The sequence below is a fragment of the Platichthys flesus genome, chromosome 5 (assembly GCF_949316205.1).
Source record: "Platichthys flesus chromosome 5, fPlaFle2.1, whole genome shotgun sequence".
Classification (NCBI taxonomy): Eukaryota; Metazoa; Chordata; class Actinopteri; order Pleuronectiformes; family Pleuronectidae; genus Platichthys; species Platichthys flesus.
Window position 1 is genome coordinate 26,725,535 of NC_084949.1, and position 21,032 is coordinate 26,746,566.

The 21,032-nt window shown below is 42.6% G+C and overlaps 2 protein-coding genes across 3 annotated transcripts; both read right to left on the reverse strand.

The window, feature by feature from the left end:
• Nucleotides 1–203: 203 nt before the first annotated feature.
• LOC133954034 (E3 ubiquitin/ISG15 ligase TRIM25-like) lies at nucleotides 204–11,287 on the reverse strand. The gene is made up of 9 exons (XM_062388291.1): nucleotides 10,662–11,287; nucleotides 9,933–10,028; nucleotides 8,185–8,265; nucleotides 7,312–7,464; nucleotides 6,484–6,643; nucleotides 6,276–6,314; nucleotides 5,609–5,686; nucleotides 4,782–4,859; nucleotides 204–3,948 (listed from the first exon to the last, which is right to left on the reverse strand). The coding sequence occupies exons 1-9, from the start codon at nucleotides 11,247–11,249 to the stop codon at nucleotides 3,395–3,397; spliced, it is 1,827 nt and encodes a 608-aa protein (XP_062244275.1). The 5' UTR covers nucleotides 11,250–11,287; the 3' UTR covers nucleotides 204–3,394.
• Nucleotides 11,288–17,332: 6,045 nt separating this feature from the next.
• Nucleotides 17,333–21,032, reverse strand: LOC133954053 (basement membrane-specific heparan sulfate proteoglycan core protein-like). 2 transcript variants are annotated; one of them, XM_062388327.1, is made up of 6 exons: nucleotides 20,530–21,032; nucleotides 19,728–20,084; nucleotides 19,370–19,591; nucleotides 18,062–18,418; nucleotides 17,759–17,989; nucleotides 17,333–17,634 (listed from the first exon to the last, which is right to left on the reverse strand). In XM_062388327.1, exons 1-6 carry the CDS (start codon nucleotides 20,582–20,584, stop codon nucleotides 17,360–17,362), a joined length of 1,497 nt encoding a protein of 498 aa, XP_062244311.1. In that variant the 5' UTR covers nucleotides 20,585–21,032; the 3' UTR covers nucleotides 17,333–17,359. The 2 variants fall into 2 exon arrangements, with proteins under 2 accessions (XP_062244311.1, XP_062244310.1); XM_062388326.1 differs by having other exon boundaries at nucleotides 17,333–17,646.

Consider the following 21,032-nt stretch of genomic DNA (forward strand, 5'->3'; position numbering starts at 1 on the left):
TTCAGACTGACATCCAGAGGGGCAGGCTTGAGCCCTCAGCTCAGACTATGACATAATGGGACAATTACCTACACTGCACACTAGGGGGAGACCAAGACGCTTAGGCTTTACTTTTGGGGAGCTCTCAAGTTTTCCATCCTTATATAGTCAGTGATCTAGAAAAATATTTCCATGTTTTAAAAAACAAGACCTCAGCCTTCACATTCAGACCTGGATCGGTTTATTGCAAAAGATGAATGAACTCATCTTGAAAAAGCGACACTGAGACGAATAAACATATTTTACAGTCACGTTAAAGAACAACAGCAAAGTGTGTTAACAGGAGGTGAAAATGCTACAAGGAGATAAAGTTAAATAGGAGACAGCTCATTTAATGGTACAATCATTCAGCTTGTAGAATAATGCACTTCATGGCAAAAAAAAAAGAATATTCTTATCTTCCTTACGTTACTGACCTGGCAGTTATAGTGAGGTCGGTAAATTCATTAACAGAATTCTCTACACCTGCTTGTGTAGCATTGCTGTAATACATTTTGACATTTGCTGTAGTAAACTGTGTAACATAGCAGGTTTTCTGAATATGATTTTAGCTGTTTTGAACATGCCTTCGATAAATGCATATAAAGTTAATAGGTTACATGTAACTGAAATAATCGTGTTGTGTGTTTGTTTGTTTTTTATAATTCCTGATATAAAGGCCCCACACAGTGCTCGGTCAAATCATCGCAATCCTCTGGAACAGATTCAAATAGAAGGAGCTAATGGAAAAAAAAAAACTGTGGCCAGAGGACACGACATCCATTCAGACAGAAGACAAGCCCACTCTTGCACTCAAGTTATAATTAGCTCGCCAAGTGCATCCCTGTCTGCTGTGATGCTACATTCAAAGAAACAGATTTAAAATGTTCAAGTTCTTGATTTGATTCCTGACATTTAAAACCCACCTGATGTTCTATTGACAATGTGATAACAGATTAAATTTGCAGCATGTCACAAATTTTCCCAAATTACTTTTTATCATTTGTAAATGAATTAATAAAAATAAGTTTATAACAGAATCAAAAGTGATTGATTACATGATTTAAATTTGACTGGATTGAATTTGGACTCTTGCAAAGTAAATGTCTTCACCAGTTTTGCAATGACTATTAACATTTTAAATCATTTACCGTAGGTCAAATGTGTAATGGCTTCGATTGCACCAGCATTAGCACAATGGAGACAATATAAAACCTTATCAGAAACAGGCACCACTAAGAGGTTTGTTCCCTCAGTTTAGACTGACAGGCACCATTAAGAGGAGGTTTGTTCCCTCAGTTTAGACTGACAGGCACTATTATATGAAGAGTTGTTCCCTCAGTTCAGACTGACAGGCACCACTAAGAGGAGGTTTGTTCCCTCAGTTTAGACTGACAGGCACCATTAAGAGGAGGTCTGATCCCTCAGTTCAGACTGACATCCAGAGGGGCAGGCTTGAGCCCTCAGCTCAGACTATGACATAATGGGACAAAGTAAATGTCTTCACCAGTTTTGCAATGACTATTAACATTTTAAATCATTTACCGTAGGTCAAATGTGTAATGGCTTCGATTGCACCAGCATTAGCACAATGGAGACAATATAAAACCTTATCAGAAACAGGCACCACTGAATCTGAATTTGGTAATAAAGACCTGCAATGTTAACATATCCTAAAAATAATCTTTTGCATTAAAGGTTCAGTGCGTAGAATTTAGGGACATCTAGTGGTGAAGTGTTCAGTTGCAGCTGAACAGCTCCTCACTGCTCTCGACAATTTAAGCCGACTTGAAAAGCTACCAGCACCTCATGCTAACTGACTTTCACAGTGATGAAGCTAAAGTGGAGTCAAGGTTTTTATTATCCATGGAACAAGCCTGGCCAGTCTTCGTGCTAAGCTAATCATTTGCTAGCTGTTGCTTGTTTGCTGTACAGAAATTGCGAATGAAGATCTGAAATGTAAATGTGGCTTGAAAGGAACAATTTGGTTTTTAAGCTTCTTCGGTTCCTTGCTGGGTTTTAGATAAAAAAAGATCTAAACCATTCTCAAGAGTCCACTCTAAATCTGAAGCCACCATTACTGTATGTTAGCGTTCTTTAGCATAATGACTGGAAATAGGGAACCTGCTGCCAGCACCTGTAAAATCCATTAACAAACACGTCACCGTCAAATGTGAAAACAAGAAGTCGTGGGCAATGCGAGCAGGTTCCCTCTATTTCTAGTCTTTGTGCTAAGCTAAGCTAACCAGCTGCTAGTTTATTAGCGTACTTCCATGATCAATCTATACATCTGGACTGAATTAACAAATCTCCAAAATATTAAAGTACTTATCTAATTCATGCAAAACGTTTCACCACAATATGACATTTACATTTTCTAAATCTGAAGCTGAGCCACTTTTCCTTCATGAGGTTGCCTATACTCGTTTAACTGAGGTAAATAAAAAACATGATAGAAAATATTATCCATAAATACAGCTCGTTTCTTTTACCACAATGACAAGACAATGTAAAAACAAATAGGGGGTGAATACTTTTTAGTACTAAACCATTGAAGTGGATGTGATGCACCTTTTCAGGCCTCTTACTCAGGAGATGTCCCAATTGGATAAGACAGGATGTAAATAGTACAGAAGATGATGGCTGGTTTACAATAAGGTGTTTCAGTTTCAGGGTTCAGATATCTCACCTATCTCCTCACTAGCTTTGTCCCAATTCAGCAGCCTCATCCTTCAAGGACTTGAAGGCCTTTGTGGACCAAATAGACCACGAAGGCCGAACCAAAATTAGATGGTCTAGTTCCCTATTTGTATTACCAGCTGGTCTCCGTCATACGGTTGCGTCGTTAGCTTGAGATTAACTTCGGTCTGGTCACCAGCACTGCTAACTTGTGCAATGACTCCTTGAACTGACCCAAGAAGGATCGACTGAATGGATCAACCTAGTTGCACTACTGTGATGTGATCAGTCTTCAAATGCAGAAAGGATGTGGCCCCTGAGATGTGACACAGCTAATGTCACACTTCCACGGCTTCCAGGGATACCTTAACATAAATTAGCCTTAGTAAGTTCTATGCAGGAACAGGTCATAACGTACGATGTGAAAAAGGCATATTGTGAAAAAGATCAGCTACAGTGTTCACAGCTCAGCTCAACTCATCCAACAGAAGAATATTTTGCATCAAAGAAAAATCTGTTTTGCCACAAAACACAGAAATGAGAATGAAAGTCTGATTCCTGACTGTGATACTTCCTCCTGATGTTGTTCCCACTTCACCAACCCTCTAGTTTGAGTAACATCCATACGCAGAGTGAACAGCCCTTTTCTGTAGGAGTCCCAGTAAATGAAGGCTCCTGGAGGAGGCAGGAGGGAGCGCTAGGTTATGTTTCCGTTGCCTCGCTCATGAGGGCAGATGAGCAGGGTGGAGTCCAGGTCCAGGCGGAAGGCCGGGTACAGCGGCTGTGAGAACAGGCAGCGGAACGTGTACAGAAGCACCACTGTGTCCGACACGCTGTAGAAGGATAACACTCCTTTCTGGCGTTCCAGGAACACGCCGATCCTGGGGCAGGGCGGCGCGGCCACCGTGGTCTTACGGTTGTCGTGCCAGGCGGCATATCCGGCGTGAGTACACCTCAGCCGCCAGGAGTTCTCGTTGCGCCCTAAGAGGCAGGGCTTCCCGCCACCTTTGCGTCCGATACCTCGATAAGTGACGCCGATGTCAATCCAGCCCCCGCCCCTCCACTCCACCTCCCAGTAACTGGCACCACCAAACTGGCCTTCCCTGCACAGGACCTGAGCCACTGAATCGAAGCGCTGCGGGTGAGGGGGGTAGGACTGGGGCTCCTCGCCACAGTGGGCACCCTGGGGCCCCTCCAGGAGAATCAGAGTCGGGTGGGCTGTGTCTGGATCCAACGACAGACGACACGAAACTGAGAAGAAAGAAAGGAAGTTGATGCAGAAATAGAAACTGACAGAGAGATATTCTTATTATCTCACATTGAGCTGTTTTTAGTTTCTTATTGCCACACTCACATCTTATATTTAAGTGTCTGGATACACAAACTCGAAACAGCTATTCTGGGTGTGTTTATTTCTCTGTAGTAGAGCAGTTACATAGATTTAGTTTTCACCGGGAAGTTAGATCGATTTCTAAATCTGTTTTTATATATGTCTTTGTTTCTTTCTTTTAACGGGATTTCCCTCCTTCAGTTAAATCATTCATTGGTTTAATTAGGATTTCAGGTATTTCAAAGTTTATCAGGTTTATCATCTGTTTCAACTAACATTTTGGCACAGCAGGGATAAATGACACATGTGACCTTAATCCTCCAGTGACCACATGACTTATTGATGCCTGACAAGTTGCTGCTATGCTGTCGGCCTGTCAGCAGGCTTGTTTCTATGGGGGCTAGGCGCCGGTCTTAATGAGGGACCTGGATGTCACAAATACAGTATGAAAGCCATTTGCGACCATCATTGATGAGGATCCAGACTGGGATCTCAGATTTCCCCGGCTGGACCCTCATTATGTGTTGAACTAGAAGCGTGGAGAGGTGAAAGAGAAGAGGAGGAAGAAGATGGGGAATGACATGCAGGATAGTCAGACTGAATGGGTGCAACCGGGGGAGAGGAAGATAGAAAGAGAGGAGAAGCGATGCATAGAGAAGAAGAGAGAGAGAGAGAGACAATTAAATGAAGAGGTAGAGGGTGACAGAAGGAGAATGGGTGGAGGATCTGCCCTAAAAGAAGATGGAGTACTTACACCTGAGGAAAGCTGCCCTCATCCTCTGATCAGCCGGCTGGAGAGACAAAGAGGACAGAGAGAATGACACGGGCACTGCTGGAGAAGGACAAATGAGAAAAAGACAAAGAGAGATTCTGTTAAAGACGTTTGTCTCTATTAGAGGAGAGAAGAAGAACAAAGGAATATGGAAGAAGAGGGGGGAGTAAAGAATTTAAATATGGAAATCAAATGACAAAGGAAAAGCTGTGTTTACATGCACTGCAGCAGTACATTAACACATGTGTTGACACTGAGGAGGGACTGGTAGTGTTGGTGTGTGAAGGGAGGGGCCACAGGTCAGCCAACCAAGACGTGTGAAGTGTTTAGAAGTTTTTGAATATTACTGTTGTAACAGTGAAGGGAGAGTTAATAATACCATGTTCACAACATTAAAGTCGCTATATGAACAAGTTCAGAAACATCTTAACAAGTTGTTTTGTGTTGATGGTGCTTACACACTGATGTGTAGCAAGTGTTTGTAATGTTCCCATATGTTTGTGTAGCGTGTTAGCAAGTTAGATATCTGACAGATGACCTTCCACTCCAACAAGTCTTTAAGACTTTTCACTATGAACTGTCCAATCGAATAGTTATTGAGATATTTTTGGTCCATTTCCCGAGGTCAGAGCTGTGTGTGTGTGTGTGTGTGGGGGGGGGAAATATCCTCCTGGCACCAACGTACACATTTGTAAATCCAACACATTGCAGATTTAATGTTAATAATATGATGTTTGTGCAAGTTAAAGGTTAGTTTCACCAAAATACTATACCCCCCCACACACACACACACACTTTTTTCCACTTACCCCTTGTGGTGGCATGTGGACCTGCAGGTAGTTGCATGTGCTGAGGTTTGCTGTTCTCCACACACTGATTTCTGCCACCTCCCCAATACAATGGACACGAATGGTGTTTGATATATATTCAACAAAACATGTAAACAAAACAAATAACAACGAAATAAAAAATGACCTAACCATGACCCATTAGTCCCAGCTCACTGTGGAATGTTTTCAATACAAGTCATCTGTACGTGAGTTAGAACAACTGGGACAGGGATGTTACAGTTTATACATTTTGCTGATATCATTTTTAAATTCTTTAAGCACAAGAACCAGATTTACCACAAAATGTGATGCGGTTCCAAAAAACAACAGTGAACTGACTTTCTGTTAGCAAACTGTAAATCTCTAATTTTGCTGTAACTGAAAATCCTCCGAGAACTGATCAGTTGAAGTAAATTGGAGTTGCACTGAGTTCGATGACCTCCACCCAAACTGAACTGATGAGGACGGAGCAGAATCTGGAGATGATCCCGGTGTTGGATCAGACAGTCGCTCCGTCCTCGTCCAGCTCGTCCACTGTCCCTCACAGTGTCAAATGTCATGTCAAAACAGCAGCCTGGTAAAAATGGGTCAGACCTGTCACAGTGTGTGTGTGTGTGTGTGTGTGTATCATGTTTGTTATGCTTACCTTTTACAAACTCTCCACCAGACACGTAGTTCTCATTGACTGGGGGAGAAAACAAATTGTTAAACTAGGAGCACATAATTTTAATTTGGAAACATAAATCGACTTTGACCTTTTAATGCCAGATGCTCTTTAAAATGACCCAATGAGCAATCGGGAGTGTATTACTGTATCGTGTCATATCTTCCAGTCTCGGGGTCAGTTGTTGTACCTGCGCGGCTGATCTTGTCCACCTCCTCCCTGCAGAGCTCCTCCATCCGGCTGCGGAAGTGGCACAGCGCTCCCCGGGCGCCGCTGAAGGCCTGGGTGGGCAGGCTGAGGGCTCTGGGGGGCCGACCAGTGGCGACCGGGCCGCACAGCAGAGGAGCCGCCTGAGCCGATCGAAGGAGAAAGAGCGAAAAATACAGCGTGGCGTCACATCTGCATCCAAGCACCCCCCCCCTCCCCCCCTTCTTAATTCCTTGTGCAATTAAATTTGAAAATAGCACCTCGGCAGGTGCCGTCTTTTTCCACTGGTCACTGCTGACTCATTCTCTCCTCTCATCCACTCCCTCATCTACAGACTAATCTCTCTGGGTGTCTCCAGTGCACTCTGGTGAGCTCCTAGTTTCCAGGGTGCATTAGATCTAATGGATGAATCTCAAATGCAATAATCAACGATGCATTTCTTGTCTTTTGGAATGACCCTCTCACGACTGGGAGGATAAAGTGATTAGAGTTAATGTCCTGTACAGTGGTGCTGGCTGCTTGTAGGTTTATTCTTTTTAACAGCAGCTGTTCATTCATTTGTTTCCTCTCACTCTACATCAGGCCGGGACGATCATCATTTATCAAACCAATTATCTGTAGAGATTTAAAAACAAAAGACTGAAAGGAGTTCACTGTGGATTGATTGGATGGCTGCAGATCATTTGCTTCATCAACATATTTGTATCCTCCCTAGTTTATCCTCCTCCTCCTCTTCCTCCTCCTCCTCCTCCTCCTCCTCCTCCCCCCCATGTCCTCTCTCCCTTTTCCCCCTTCTCTTCTCCCCCCTCACCTGCAGGAAGTGTGTGTTGTCGACCGTTTGCAGCAGCTGACTGATCTCCTCGTCTCTCCTCCTCAGCTCCTCCACGTCTTTCTCCAGCATCTCGATGTCGCGCTCCGCCCGCCCCACCACCGCTCGCTCCTTGGCCTCCAGCCTCGCTCGAATCTGCGGCACAGGAGCAGATGATGTGGAGCGCGTACAGCACGGCGGGTGTACCACAGAAACACCGAGAAGGAACCTTCTGACACACACACTCTCACACGTGTGCGTAGAGGACGATTGTTCCAGGATTTAGAGAGACGATAAATTTGGTTTTATCGAAAGAGTCAATATAGTAGGGCGAAGATACCACTTAGGTCCCTTTAACAAAAATATAAGAATGATAATTTTACTAGAACGGAACTCATTTGGCAGTTGAAAACTATTATACATGGTAAAAATCCTGGTTTTTAAGGCTCACTTTGATAACTTAAACTACTAAAACCTGACCAATAAGGATTTTCAGTGTTGATATTAGGAAGAAACAAACTTCTGATACCAATTTATTGGCTGACACATTTTCTTTATGATTGGCAAAGATTCCTAAGATGTCGTTCTAGCCTAACTTCTATGACACAGAAATATAACTACAGCTGAATATTGAACAGTTTAACCATAAACTTTACGATAAATGCTAATATAACCAAATATATAATTAAAATAAAGAAGATATACATGAATGCGCACATTTTCTGATTGGTTTATACTCTTTTGGCAAAGAATGTTGATACCGATGTGTGTGTGAAAGGATCAAATCAGCCAGTCGGTGAACCGGCTCTAAACTCGGTCCCTCCGGCTTTCACACCGACACACCGACACTGACCAGTACTCCAGACTCCTCCTCACCTCAGCCTTAGTCTTCTCCAGACGAACGGACATGTCAGCAAACAGAGCGTCCCCGTCCTCCAGCACAGCCGACGCTGACACCTGATTGGAAGAGAACAGCAGTGAGAGTCAAACTCGTACTTAAAGACACTGTGGTACACAATCTATATCGTAAACTGGAGATAAAGATAAACTTAGACTCACCGGACACATCCCTACACAGCGTCTATATATAGAGTCACTTTACTCATCACTTCACACATGGAAGAATCAGTGCTTAAGTGTGTCGCCCCAGGACGGATCATCAACATGCAAACTGGAGGAGTCCGGGATCGAACCGCCGACCCGCTCTACCTCCTAGGCCACAGCGGCCATCGACAAAAACACTGATTTCAAAATACATCTAAGCCTCTAAAGGACTTTTCTGTCACTTTCTTAGAAACAACAAATATTACTGTGTTAAATTAAACCTTGATGTTTTAACAGAAATGATCATTCATAAGATAAAGTGAGTGAAACTCCTACATACACTTTCATCCATGGAATAAGGTTTGCTTATACTTTAGAGCATAACAACGACAGTTCCCAAACTTCTTCTGTCAATACAGTGATCGTCCTGCTAATAACCACCAGGGTATTCTTATCTTCAGCAGGTTTGAAAGTTTATATTTGTCTTTGAGAAAACAAACTTTGTTCAGAAATGATCCTCCACAGGACGGAGAACAGAAAACGACTCGAGGTCAAAGTGAGTGTGATGCTGTCGTGAGCTGATGAAGTGGTTTTCCACTGCAGCCCGAGCAGCCACAGAGCAGACGGACGGAGATAGAGCTCAAGAGGAGGGAGGAGGGAGGAGGGAGGAGGGAGGAGGAGGGATTTCCTGGAAGACGGAGGGAGTGGAGACAGAGGAACAAGTGTGTGAGTCTGATGCCAGAGAGATGATGGTGTGTTGTGTCCTTACGTCTGTTTAAATGTCAAGACGAGTCTATTTCTGTAACCCTGACCTCAATGTGCTTTAAATAGCTCCCACTGCACAACACCACTGTTTACAGTGCATCGTATCAAAGCTGCATGAGTAACTTTCCTCCATGTTGAGATCATTGCTAATCACATGACGTCACCCAGTGGTTTGTGAGCTGCCATCTTGATTTTATTGAAACCAGAAGAGACCATATTTGGAGGAGTAGGGGGGTGGAGCCTGACTGAGGACACCACCCCCCTGGTTTGAAATGTCTGTGTTCAGACTTCAAAGAGCTCCACTGCTTGGCGATGGGAAGACGTCAAGTGTAAACAAACAGTGAGAAGCCGATGAACTCCGACTTGGAGTGGAGCTCCTTTGCACTTCTTCAAGTAGGACGTTGGAAAATGAAGACATCCGACTTGTAGCCATAGCTGTCAATCTCACGGTATCCACGCCCCCAATGCTTGATTCGCTATCTCTTCGATAGGCAGCATGTTCCATACCCGGAGTCCACGTCTGTTTTCAGATAGTCTATGATGTGATGTTGTCTGTGAGTTGATGAGACGTTACAACGCGCACTGTGGACATCTTTGCTTTATGAAATGAAGACATGACTCAGATACACAAGCTTGACATGATTGCAACAATAAATGTAATAATAAATTCAATCTGGAACCAGTTCTGGATTCCAGTCTCTACTCATCTGTAAAAACCCTGGATGAGCAGGGATGAATGTGTGTGTGCGTGAGTGTGTGTGTGTGTGTGTGTGTGTGTGTGTGTGTGTGTGTGTGTGTGTGTGTGTGTGTGTCACCTTCAGGGACTCTAAGCTCTGTTGAAACTCTTCTATGTCTCGCTCTCCGATCCGAATCCTCCCCTGAAATATCCGCTGAGACTCCTGGAGCTGGAGCTGACAGACACACACAGACACACACAGACACACAATTATTAGATAACATGACAGACACAGTATTTTTGTTTACACGACATTCTCTAGAATATTGTTCTACAATAACTATCCGACTTATCGGACGTATGACTTTTGCAAACACAGCAAACACAGGGTGACGCAGTTTATACTTTCAACAACACAAACAACTCTCTTTAAAAACACATAGTCAACAAAACTCAAACTGATCAATGCAGCGAAGAACGATGAACATGAAACAGATTAGTTTCAATCAAACTGGATGAAGTCCATGTATTGGTCATGTCAGTTATTTATTTACACATTAAACAGTAATGTATAATGTCGAAAGTGTTTTTATTCTAATACCTGGTATCTTGGGAAAGCTCTAGATCTAATATCTATTGATCAGATATTAATAACTTTTAGAAATGGCTCCTCACGTGTAAACCGTCCAGGAACCCGTAGAGGGAATACAATATATCAAACCTAATATTTAACAAAGTTCAGGTTTGATTTGTAAAGTCTCTGAAGCATCAGAGTCTGTGGATTTTCTAAACTTTACAGGAACCTGCTGTATGAAGCTCCAGGACCTGACAGAGAGGACACATCAGAGTCTGTGGTGTTGCCTCTCACCTGTCTCCTGGTTCTCTGAGAGTCCCCCCCGTGCAGCTCCTCCTGATCGGCCTCGCACAGCAGACAGTCCCCGCTCCACTCCGCCTCGGTGCCGCTGCCCGCGGGCTCCAGCCCGAGCCGGTGCTGGGCGCACAGCCGCTCCGCCGGGCACTCCAGCGCCGCCACCAGCTTGTGCCGCCGCAGGGTGCCGACCTCCCGGTGCGGCAGGACGTGCAGCTCGCAGAAGGACGCCAGGCACACCAGGCACGACTTGACCGCCCGCAGCCTCCCCTCCGCGGGGCAGAAGTCGCACGGCACCTCCCCGAGCCCCACCAGGTAGAGCTGCGGCGCCGCCACCATCTCGCTCAGCTTGAGCTTGTCCACCACCTCGGCGAGCACCGTGTTCCTCCGGAGCACCGGCCGAGGGCTGAACGTCTCCCGGCACTGAGGGCAGCTGAGCTGGGCCGACTCCGCCTGGTCCCAGTAGCTGTTGACGCAGTCCATGCAGTAGGTGTGTCCGCAGGGGATGGACACCGGGTCCTTCAGCAGCTCCAGGCAGATGGGGCACCGGAACTGGCTCTCCGTCACCGAGATGTTGGCCCGGGCCATGTCCTCCTCCTCCGCCGGGCTCCGTGACCTCCGTCCGCCCGGAGAGAATCCAGCTGCTGGGTGTGGAACGGGGGGAGGAGTCCGGGAAACAGGAACAGCCTTTCCGCCATGTCAGCCGCCCTTCGTCTTTGCCCTCAGTGCAGTCTGACAGGCAGCGAAAAGGAGCAGTCCACCCAAAGTAAGCAAATAATATCAAAACAAATAAAACAAACACTTTTCTTCTCATATATTTTTACAGATTTCTCTTAATTAATTCAATTTTTTATTCTTTGTATTTTCCAGTATTTTAACAGAAAATAAAGATCCTTTAAGTCATATAAGGAGAAAGTTTCTCATCCTTTTGACTTAGGTTCTAATTCTTATGACTTATTAACTCATTATTATGACTTAGTTTCTAATTCTTATGACTTATTAACTCATTATCATGAGCTACTGACTGAGGGCAGGGCGCAGCAGAGCAGGGAAGCCATGGTTTATAGATTGCTGTCCCCCTCCAACAAGAATGAGCTTCTTTTGCTATCTTTGATGAGGGATAAAAGCTATAAGTTCTTCACGAGACTGATATTGTTGGACTACTAGTTAAACTACTGCCACAAATACTATGACGTACTTACAATGGAAGTTTTGAATTTACTTCGGTTTAAGTTTTTGAATAATAAAACCAATCGTCAAAATGTGGGACAAGTGAGTTTAGCTTATGTAATATTTATTTATTCATTCAGTCTTTGGGTACATTTTCTAATAAAGCCCAATTTCTGCCACTTTGATGAAATAATCCTTTATAATAATGAGAAACTTTCTCAAAACAATAACTCATCATCTCAAAATTGTCATTTGCAGAATACTTATTCAAAAGGAAAATTTGTATTATATGCTCACAATTTATTTTACTGTACATGCAAATAAAGAAGAAGGGAAATGTAATGAATGTGTGACCTGAGTAATACACAACACTAGAAATCAACCTTTATCCATAACACCTTTTCAAACGAATGATACAAAATATATTTCTTAACATTAAAAACACTTCCAAAAGGTAACTGTCATAATGGGGTGAAATAGGAGTTAAAGGACTTTAATTATACTATATACTAAATATATGAACAGAAAAAAAAAACACTGCAAAACTGTACATCACAAAGAAAAGAGGAAGTTAAGAGTGGACAACAAATGAAATAAACAAGACTATAAATAAGAATAATGTTGTGCAGAATATAATTAACTATATTTTAAAAATGAATCAAACACCCTAATGAAGAATAAGTAATAATGTATTATCTTTTATGAGATACATTAGTGTAGAAACAGAAAGAAGTGAAAGGGACAGATTCCTCTCTTGCCATCTAGTGGCAGCAGTGTCACACTACAACTAACTAACAATGCTTGTTTTGATAATATTATGAATAGAAAAAGGTTATTTACAAGTTTACATTTTTCATTCAGCCTAAATGTGGCGTTTTTAACAACTTCTACAAATTGCTGTTATATTTCAGATAAAAGTCGAGTCACTGAAGTCATTTGGATTCATCCTCGGGGAAATTTATCCATTAGCTGTCAAGACAAGTCACTTAAAACTGAACATTCACTTCAACAATGATGCTGGAGTCTGTCACCAAAGAAGGATTCATCCTGTGGGGACCATGAACAGTTGAATGAACTTCTATTCAAATCCATCCAGCAGCTGTTGAGATATTTCCATCGGGACTCAGGTGATTTCCAGACGTTGGTCTAAACAGCAGGTTTTTTGACTGTGCTGTACAATGCAGCTGGATCCTCTCCAGTGTCCTGACCTCTGGTTCTGAAAGGAGATAAAACTAATGAATGATCAGGAGGTCATGGAGACGTAGCATTAAAGGAGACATATTGAGTTTCAGAGTTCTGCAAAGTTAAAAAGCCCAAAGTCTGAGCTCCTCTCCTGGTAGAACGAGCTCCTCAGCCCCACAGAAAACATGAAGCTCCGGAGGAGGAGGAGGTCATTCTTAGCGTTCTCGTGGAAAACATCTTGGAGGAAGATGATGTGAGTTAAAATACGTGTTGAATGCGTCAATACAGACTGAATGTCACAGTCTCTGCTTCCCTCGTCTGGAACAGCAGCTTCTAACACCAGCATCTGGAGAGGACTTTAGAACCCTGCACACGGGTTCAAACAAACATGTCCTTCACCACGGAAACGCTAGTTAAACTATAAGAAATGATTTGAGATTGAATGTGTCCCTCGTAAAGTGAGAGTAGAGGATTTCCTACAAGCACAGGAAGTAGTTAACCAATCACAACAGAGTGGGCCGGGTGACCTATCAGAGCAGACTGGGCATTATCAGGAGGGGGGGAGGGGGGCTTAAAGAGACAGGAGCTGAAACCAAGTGTTTGAGACAGAGGCTGAAAAGAGGAGCTGCAGCAATAGACAGTCTGAGGAAAGTGATGTTTTCTGAACATTAAAGGGGACATATTAAGACCATTTCACCACAGTTGATATGGCTCCTTGGGGTCATTTCATTATGTGTGTAAAATGTTTTGGTCGAAAAACCACAAGGTACATTTAAAACAGCACCTTTTTACCCTGTCTAAAACAGCCCTCCTCAGATTGACCTGTTTTGAGTGCACCGCCCCCCCCCTCCTCTCTCGTCGCCCCGCCCCCCCCCCCCCTCTCACCAACAACCCAACCCCCCTTTCACCGCCCCGCCCCTGACACACACACACACAGACACACACACAAACTGACACACACACACACACACAGACACAGACAAACACGCACACACATCTTAAATTTCATATTTAAGGTTGTTAAAATCATTTGAAGTCACTGTCCTACACATATATTTCTGTATCTGTTTGTTGTTCTTCATTGAAGCTACAATTTTCAAACTACTACACCTTCTGATAAAGATGTACATTATTTAAATACATGCATTAGATATGTGTGTGTGTGTGTGTGTGGGGGGGGGGGGTCCTGGAACACGTTCTGGTGCTATTTTCTAACAAAGCTCCACAAACAGCTGTTTTACGTTATACCTGCTGTTTCAACCGGGCGACACACACAGAAGCAACGACTCGGGTTAGCCTCCCGGCCGGGGTTCCACATGCAATACTGCTGTCAATACATTCTCAAGCAGCCATTCCAGAAAGTGATGCAACTTTAAACACAAACAAACAGCCAACTAGCGTTAGCTCGCTGCTGCTAACCGTAGCGTGACACACACCGGGGACACACAGGCTGGAGATTTGTCACAGATCGATAATGATCAATGATGAAAATGAGACATACCCTGCAGACGTGGGGAACCCTGAGCTGGTGAGACGTGTCCGGCTCTCAGGTGTGTGAAGTCAGCGGGAGCATTGCCAGCCTCGCAGTGAGCCGCCCTGGTACAGCCGGGATCCAACCCACCACCGAGCAGCCAGCCGGCAAGCCGGGCATTGATTGCTATGAGGCTAACACCACCTAGCTTACATGTCACCGTCAATTACCGAAACAAAACAACAGCTTTTCTAGTTGAATGCCATGCAGACCGACTGTGACGTCAATTCTGGTTGTATTCCCATTCTACCCACTCTATGGTAAAGTTTCTTACATAGAGGAACCACAACAAATCGAGGGAGTTGTTTTTTTCCAGAGTTTTTGGGATGGTTCACATGCCAGATACCCACATTAACGTGTAGAAGCACTACAAAGGTGGATTTTTCATAATATGTCCCCTTTAACATCATTCTCCTAAAGGTGCATCAAACAAACTTATTATGTAACTAAAATTACCAAAAATAATATCATAATGATGAATCAATCATCCTAATGAAGAATAAGTAATAATATATTATCTTTTTTGTATAACTTATAAACCTGGATCACAGCAGTACAACATTAATCTGTTCGTAACAACATTCGAGCTTCACATCCTGAGAGAGACGTCAGAGGAAAATAGCCGCCGTGTGAACATGGTGGATTAAAACACACCTAACTCCTTCTTCTTACATTAATGTGTAGAAGCACTAAAAAAGTGGATTTTTCATAATATGTCCCCTTTAAACATTTTAAAGTCACAACACTAATTAAAATGATCAAACTGAATATGAGCAGAATATGTCTCCTTTAACAAATACACATTTTTAAACAAAGAAAATGAAAGTGTAACAACAAATGACTTCTATAGGATTTATCTCTGTTTATGAGGTTTTGTGGTGTTAGTGAGGATAATGGTCCTGAATGAAGAGCTGCTCACCTCGGGGCAGATCTGTTAAAGTTGACAGAAGCGTACGCAACCTCCTCCACCTCCTTGTGTTCACTGGGATCAGCTGATCTGACGTTGGAGTAGACGGGATCCGTCTCACTCTTCATGACGTGGACACTGGCATAGTTGAGGTCACAGTTTTCCTCAGACTGATTGTGTAGACGCTGCAAACACAAACTTGCTTTTGAATCTTGTACATGTGGCAGAATGGACAATGTTAGAGTCCAACAAGTTGTGTAACATCATTTAATTAGAGGTCGAGCTACAAACAATATAATCCCTAGACTCCGAAACTATCTGTCAGCACATCAAAACTCTTTGAGCTCTATATTTTGGGTGTATAGTGTGTACCATCTAATTGTATAACACTTAAATACAACTGCAGGTCTACACACAGCACCTACGGTATGTGTGTACGGTCTCATACTTATAACGAACTTTCATAACGGCGCTAGCCGGGAGGAGAATAATGAACGTGGACTTCTTCAGGGAACTCATGAGGTAGGCTTCTATAAGCTCTTCTTCCGTTGCGCCACCTACTGTTCTGGCGCCGAATTGTTTTCAGCAACGGAGAACTATAAATCAAAAAGCGTCCGTCCGTCCGTCCGTCCGTAACAGATTCGGAGTAGCATAAATTGGCCTTTAGTCTCGTACAGAACAAAGCACAATCAACGTGTTACACAGCCACAACCAATGGTGATCTGCTCCACATCACAGTGCTCCACACTAAAGATATTGGAACCAATAAATACAATCTTTCACAAACTTTGACAAGATTTAAAGCAGCACAAGTTACAAATCAACAAACTTAGAGCAGCATCAAGTGTCATAGTTCAACAAAAACTGTTGAACAAACAGCATAGCACAGAAAATGATAACAGTCAGCAATTTACTTCAAAGGATAGATGACCAGAAGGAAATTCAAACACCAGATGATTGTTTTTACAATGCCAATTTTGACTGTGATTTTAATAACTAGTTTTTAATCTTCACATGACAGAGAAAAGGGTTTGACGTGAGAAATAGTGGCGTTTGAAAGGATTGAAGCTGAACTGTGTGTCTCACCTGCTCACTGTGGTCAAGTCTGTCCCCAGGATCAGCAGATTGATGAGAGTTTCTCTTTTTTCTGATCAATTGAACCAAATAACAAACAATATACAGAATAATCGAGTTGATTTAATTTAACAGGACAGATTTTCAGGAATTCATCGTACAAAGCTTTAGTGGAACAGATTTGCTCACCTGATCAGTAGGAACACGGAGAGGAGAGTCACAGTGAGGAAAACTGCAGCAGCTGATCCAATGAGTGCTGATCTCCATGATACAGGTGAAACTATGATGAAATGACTTTTACTTTATCATATCATGAAATCACAATACTTAAATGTGCAGGACGAAACATTTACAAAAACAACTTTTGTCATGTTTGCTAAACCTGTCTTGATGTTCTGACTGAATATAAAGACAGTTTCATTTTAATAAAGCTTTTTTAAGAGTTCTGAGCTCTCAGAGTTGCCTGTTTGTGGGTGTGTCTCTCAAACTGTTAATGAGCCACAGCTCCCCCTGCTGGGAGGTGTATGTGTGACGTGTGCACAGGAGCAGGGTTTTGTTTTCACCACTGTCTGTCTGCTGAGAGCTGTCTGCTCGTCACGTGAATGTGCACAGTGAAGGAAATATCTTTCAAGTTAACTGAGGATGGTGAAAGCTTTATTGATGTTTTTACTGACGCTGAGTGGATTCCTCTTTGAGCTGCTGATGGTCTGACTGTGAATATTTATGGGGCAGAAGTCAAACGACCCAAATCTGCACATTTAAAATTTAAAGGACAAAGAATGGCTAAAGTCAATACACACAGATTCAATATATCTTCACTTAATAATCTGTGTTTCACTCACATGTCACAGTAATCAAGATGTTTGCTGAACTCCTTCCCAGCTCATTCTCAGCTGTGCAGTAATACTCTCCAGAGTCTGACGACCGGATGGAGCTGAGGACAAATTGTGTCTCTTCACTGAGACGTTGAACTTGTTTATCTCCACTTCTCTTGTACCAGGTGTATTTAGCTGCTGGGTTAGCATCACTGCTGCAGGTCAGATTCACAGAGCTGCCCTCCCTGATCTCACCAGAGGGACTCACTGACACAGAGGGAGGCTTTGGAGCATCTGAAGGATAGTCTATATTAACACACAGGATGAGAATACAATCAAAATACGGTCAGTATTATCTATTAAAGTTAACATTTAAATTATATCCACATTATTGTAGCTTCATGAGGAGTAAACTCACACAATGTAGGAGAAGGGAACCGCTCCTGTCCTTCTATAGCACAGTGATAGCTGTCTTCAGGATTAAAGTGTCGGAGGTGAAAGTATTTTTTCCGTCCAACAGGTTTATTGTTATTGTACCAAACGTAGGAAAGATGATCAGGGAGCTGACACCTGCTGTGACAGGTCAGCTCTGTCCAGGTAGAAGATGGATTGGCTGTTGATCTCCTCACATGTACCTGGAGCTGAGGGTCTGTGAACAAACATGTGATTTTATTTCAACATACACACAAACATTTCAAACTGACTCTAATGAAAATGTTACCTGTGACATTCAGAGTGACTCCAGCTGAACCAAAAAAACTCCCTCGAGGTTGGTTTGTTGTGAACCTGAACTTGTACACAGCTGAGTCGCTCTCTCTCAGGTTAGAGATTCTCAGAGTGCACTTGTTGTTTCCACAGAGATTCTCCACACGACCTGAATACTCCGGATCAGTCCTTAGATCATCGTAAATCTGTTCCCTCACTTTAATGAACCAGAAAGTTTCCTGAACTGTAGTATCAAGGTGATTCCACCTGGATGGGTATGTGTAGGTACAGTTAATGTCCACTGTTGATCCTCTGAAGGCACAGATCTCAGTAGATGTGTAACTCACACCCCAGTCAATCTGACTCCTCACCACTGTAACACAGAGCACATCAGAGAATCAGAAGATAAAGTTATACATTTAAAAAACTAACTTCATGTATTTTCTCTGTTGAATCACCAGTCGGCAGGTTTTCATTTTAAGATGATGAAGATGCCAAGATGAGGAAACTTTCAGTTCACATAAAACACAGTGAAGTTCCCTTTAGACTTCAGTGTGAGGGAGAAACACACTGTTGGAGGTGAGGAACATGAGGGACCTTGTATAAGTTTCTCTTATAATGGAGCAAACTGGTCAATATGGAGGAAATGATCTGTATCTTTTATGCAGAGTCGATCAAAGATGGACGACACGTCTCCACTTCCTCCCACTCTCCAGAAATGAAGCCAAAATATCCTGGATACCAACGCTGCCATCTTTCACATTTGGAACCACAGTCTGCACAGTAGTGATCCGGAGATGGAGCCACAGTATCAAGGTCCCGCCCATACATGAGCTCGACCAATCCTGAGTCAGCCTCAGCTGTCAATCATGAAGTTTAATTTAATTTTCATTTCATTAAATAACAAATTAAAACCAAACTCATGAGAAACATGAACAATAGAGTGAGATAAGAATGACCTAAAATGAAAGAAACCATCTTTTAGTAAAAATATGTATTTTACTTTTTAGATTGGTTCATGTCCTTCCCACTAACATGGATGAGACAGGATGTATGTACCATTCTGCAGCCAGCCACCAGGGGTTGATCACAATGCTTTGGTTTCACTACTGGGGAGCAATCATGTCTTCCATCATTATTTATACAAGCAGAATACTAGTACTAGTACTACACTAGTTTGTCAGTACTGACAGTAGTATCCCAAGAGTACAATGTGCCCATGCAGAAAAAAGTATTTAAAGACACATGAAGTTATGGTACAATGCATTATCTCAAATACTCCAGCAGATGCTGCTGTTAGTGAAATACTGTAGATTAAACTCACACATTGACGCAGAGCGGAAATCCTCGAGTCCTTTAACAGCACAGGAAACTCTGTCTTCAGAATAAAAATAACCTGTATAAGATGCTCCTTCCTTCATCTTCTGTTGATTCTTGTACCAGACGTAGTTCAGATGATCAGGAAGACGACAACTGCTCTGACACCTGAGCTCTGCCCAGATAGAATAGTCATACTTCACTGATTCTCTCACCTGCACATGCAAATCTGTGTGTGAGAATACGGAATTCATTTTAGTCCAAACTGACAACACACACATGAATATAAAAGTGCACACACACACACAAGTGAACCAAACAAGATGTAGGAAATAAATTAATGAATGTTGGGATGTAAATGTTACCAGTGACAGACAGAGTGACTCCAGCTGAACCAGTTAAGCTCCCAGTAGTTTGGTTTGTTGTGAACCTGAACTTGTACACAGCTGAGTCGCTCTCTCTCAGGTTAGAGATTCTCAGAGTGCACTTGTTGTTTCCACAGAGATTCTCCACACGACCTGAATACTCCGGATCAGTCCTTAGATCAACGTGAATCCCATTACTCTCTTTAATGAACCAGAAAGTTTCCTGAACTGTAGTATCATGGTTATTAAATGTGGATGGGTATGTGTAGGTACAGGTAATGTCCACTGTTGATCCTCTGACGGCACAGATCTCAGTAGAAGTGTAACTCACATCCCAGCCATTCTCACACTGTACCACTGTAACACAGAGAATCAGATTCATAACACACCAGAGAACACTTAGTTTACTTTTTACTTTCTGTAGAAAAGAAACACATTTCCATGAGCAGCATTCCATAGAATTTCAACTAATGACTCCACACACTGATGACAAGTCCTCATCGAGAGGAGAGGAACTCAGTCATGATGAGGATAATAATAATAATAATAATGATAATAATAATATGTTTCAATCTCTGTAATATTTTGAGCTCTAGACAATAAAAATGTCCAAACAAAGATACAAATCAATACTGATGACACTTCCTTCATATATTTTCTTTCTGAATCACTTTACAGGTGGTGATCTGAAATTGAATAAATGGTTTATTTATATTTTTACTTTCTTTCTCAAACTCACTTCAGGTGAATCAGAAGTCTGAGTGTAAAATAGAGTGACAACATGAATGTAGAGGTACAGTACCTGTCACAGTGAGAAGAAGGACAACAAATCCACTGGCTGCTGCAGTTACACTCATAGTAGCTGCTGCTCTCGTCTGTGACTTCAAACAAGAAAAACGTCCACAGATAAATAATGTGCACAAGATGAAACTCAGTCACATCACAGACACGTCTACCTACAACACAGAAGAGTCTGAGAATAAAGACAGATTCTGTAAGAGAAAGATAAATTTAAACTGTTAAACACACCCACCTCCCTTCCTTCCTCTTTCCACTTACATGCATGTTGAGCCAGAAGGTGTTAGATTAAACCTAAAACAAAGAAGTAACTTGTGTTTTGTACAAACTGTGAATTTCTTCATTTAACAGAGTCTGAGAAACGACTTCAGTGTCTGTTCCCATCAAACCTGAATCCTCCTCAACTGAAGCTGTGAGCAGCGTTGAACAGGCCTGCCTGATTTGTATACAGACATATTTTAGTTTGGTCCATGTCCCATCCACTGACATGGAAGAGGCCGTGTTTAT

Coding starts and splice junctions, on each gene's coding strand:
- LOC133954034 (XM_062388291.1), bottom strand. CDS start 11,249: ATGGCCCGGGCCAACATCTCGGTGACGGAGAGCCAGTTCCGGTGCCCC. Junction 7,465..8,184: donor TGGAGAAGACTAAGGCTGAG/GTGAGGAGGAGT, acceptor CCTGTGCCGCAG/ATTCGAGCGAGGCTGGAGGC. Junction 6,315..6,483: donor GGACAAGATCAGCCGCGCAG/GTACAACAACTG, acceptor TTTCTCCCCCAG/TCAATGAGAACTACGTGTCT.
- LOC133954053 (XM_062388326.1), bottom strand. CDS start 20,584: ATGAGTGTAACTGCAGCAGCCAGTGGATTTGTTGTCCTTCTTCTCACT. Junction 17,990..18,061: donor AGTCACTCTGAATGTCACAG/GTAACATTTTCA, acceptor GTTTGTTCACAG/ACCCTCAGCTCCAGGTACAT. Junction 17,647..17,758: donor GTTCCCTTCTCCTACATTGT/GTGAGTTTACTC, acceptor GTGTTAATATAG/ACTATCCTTCAGATGCTCCA.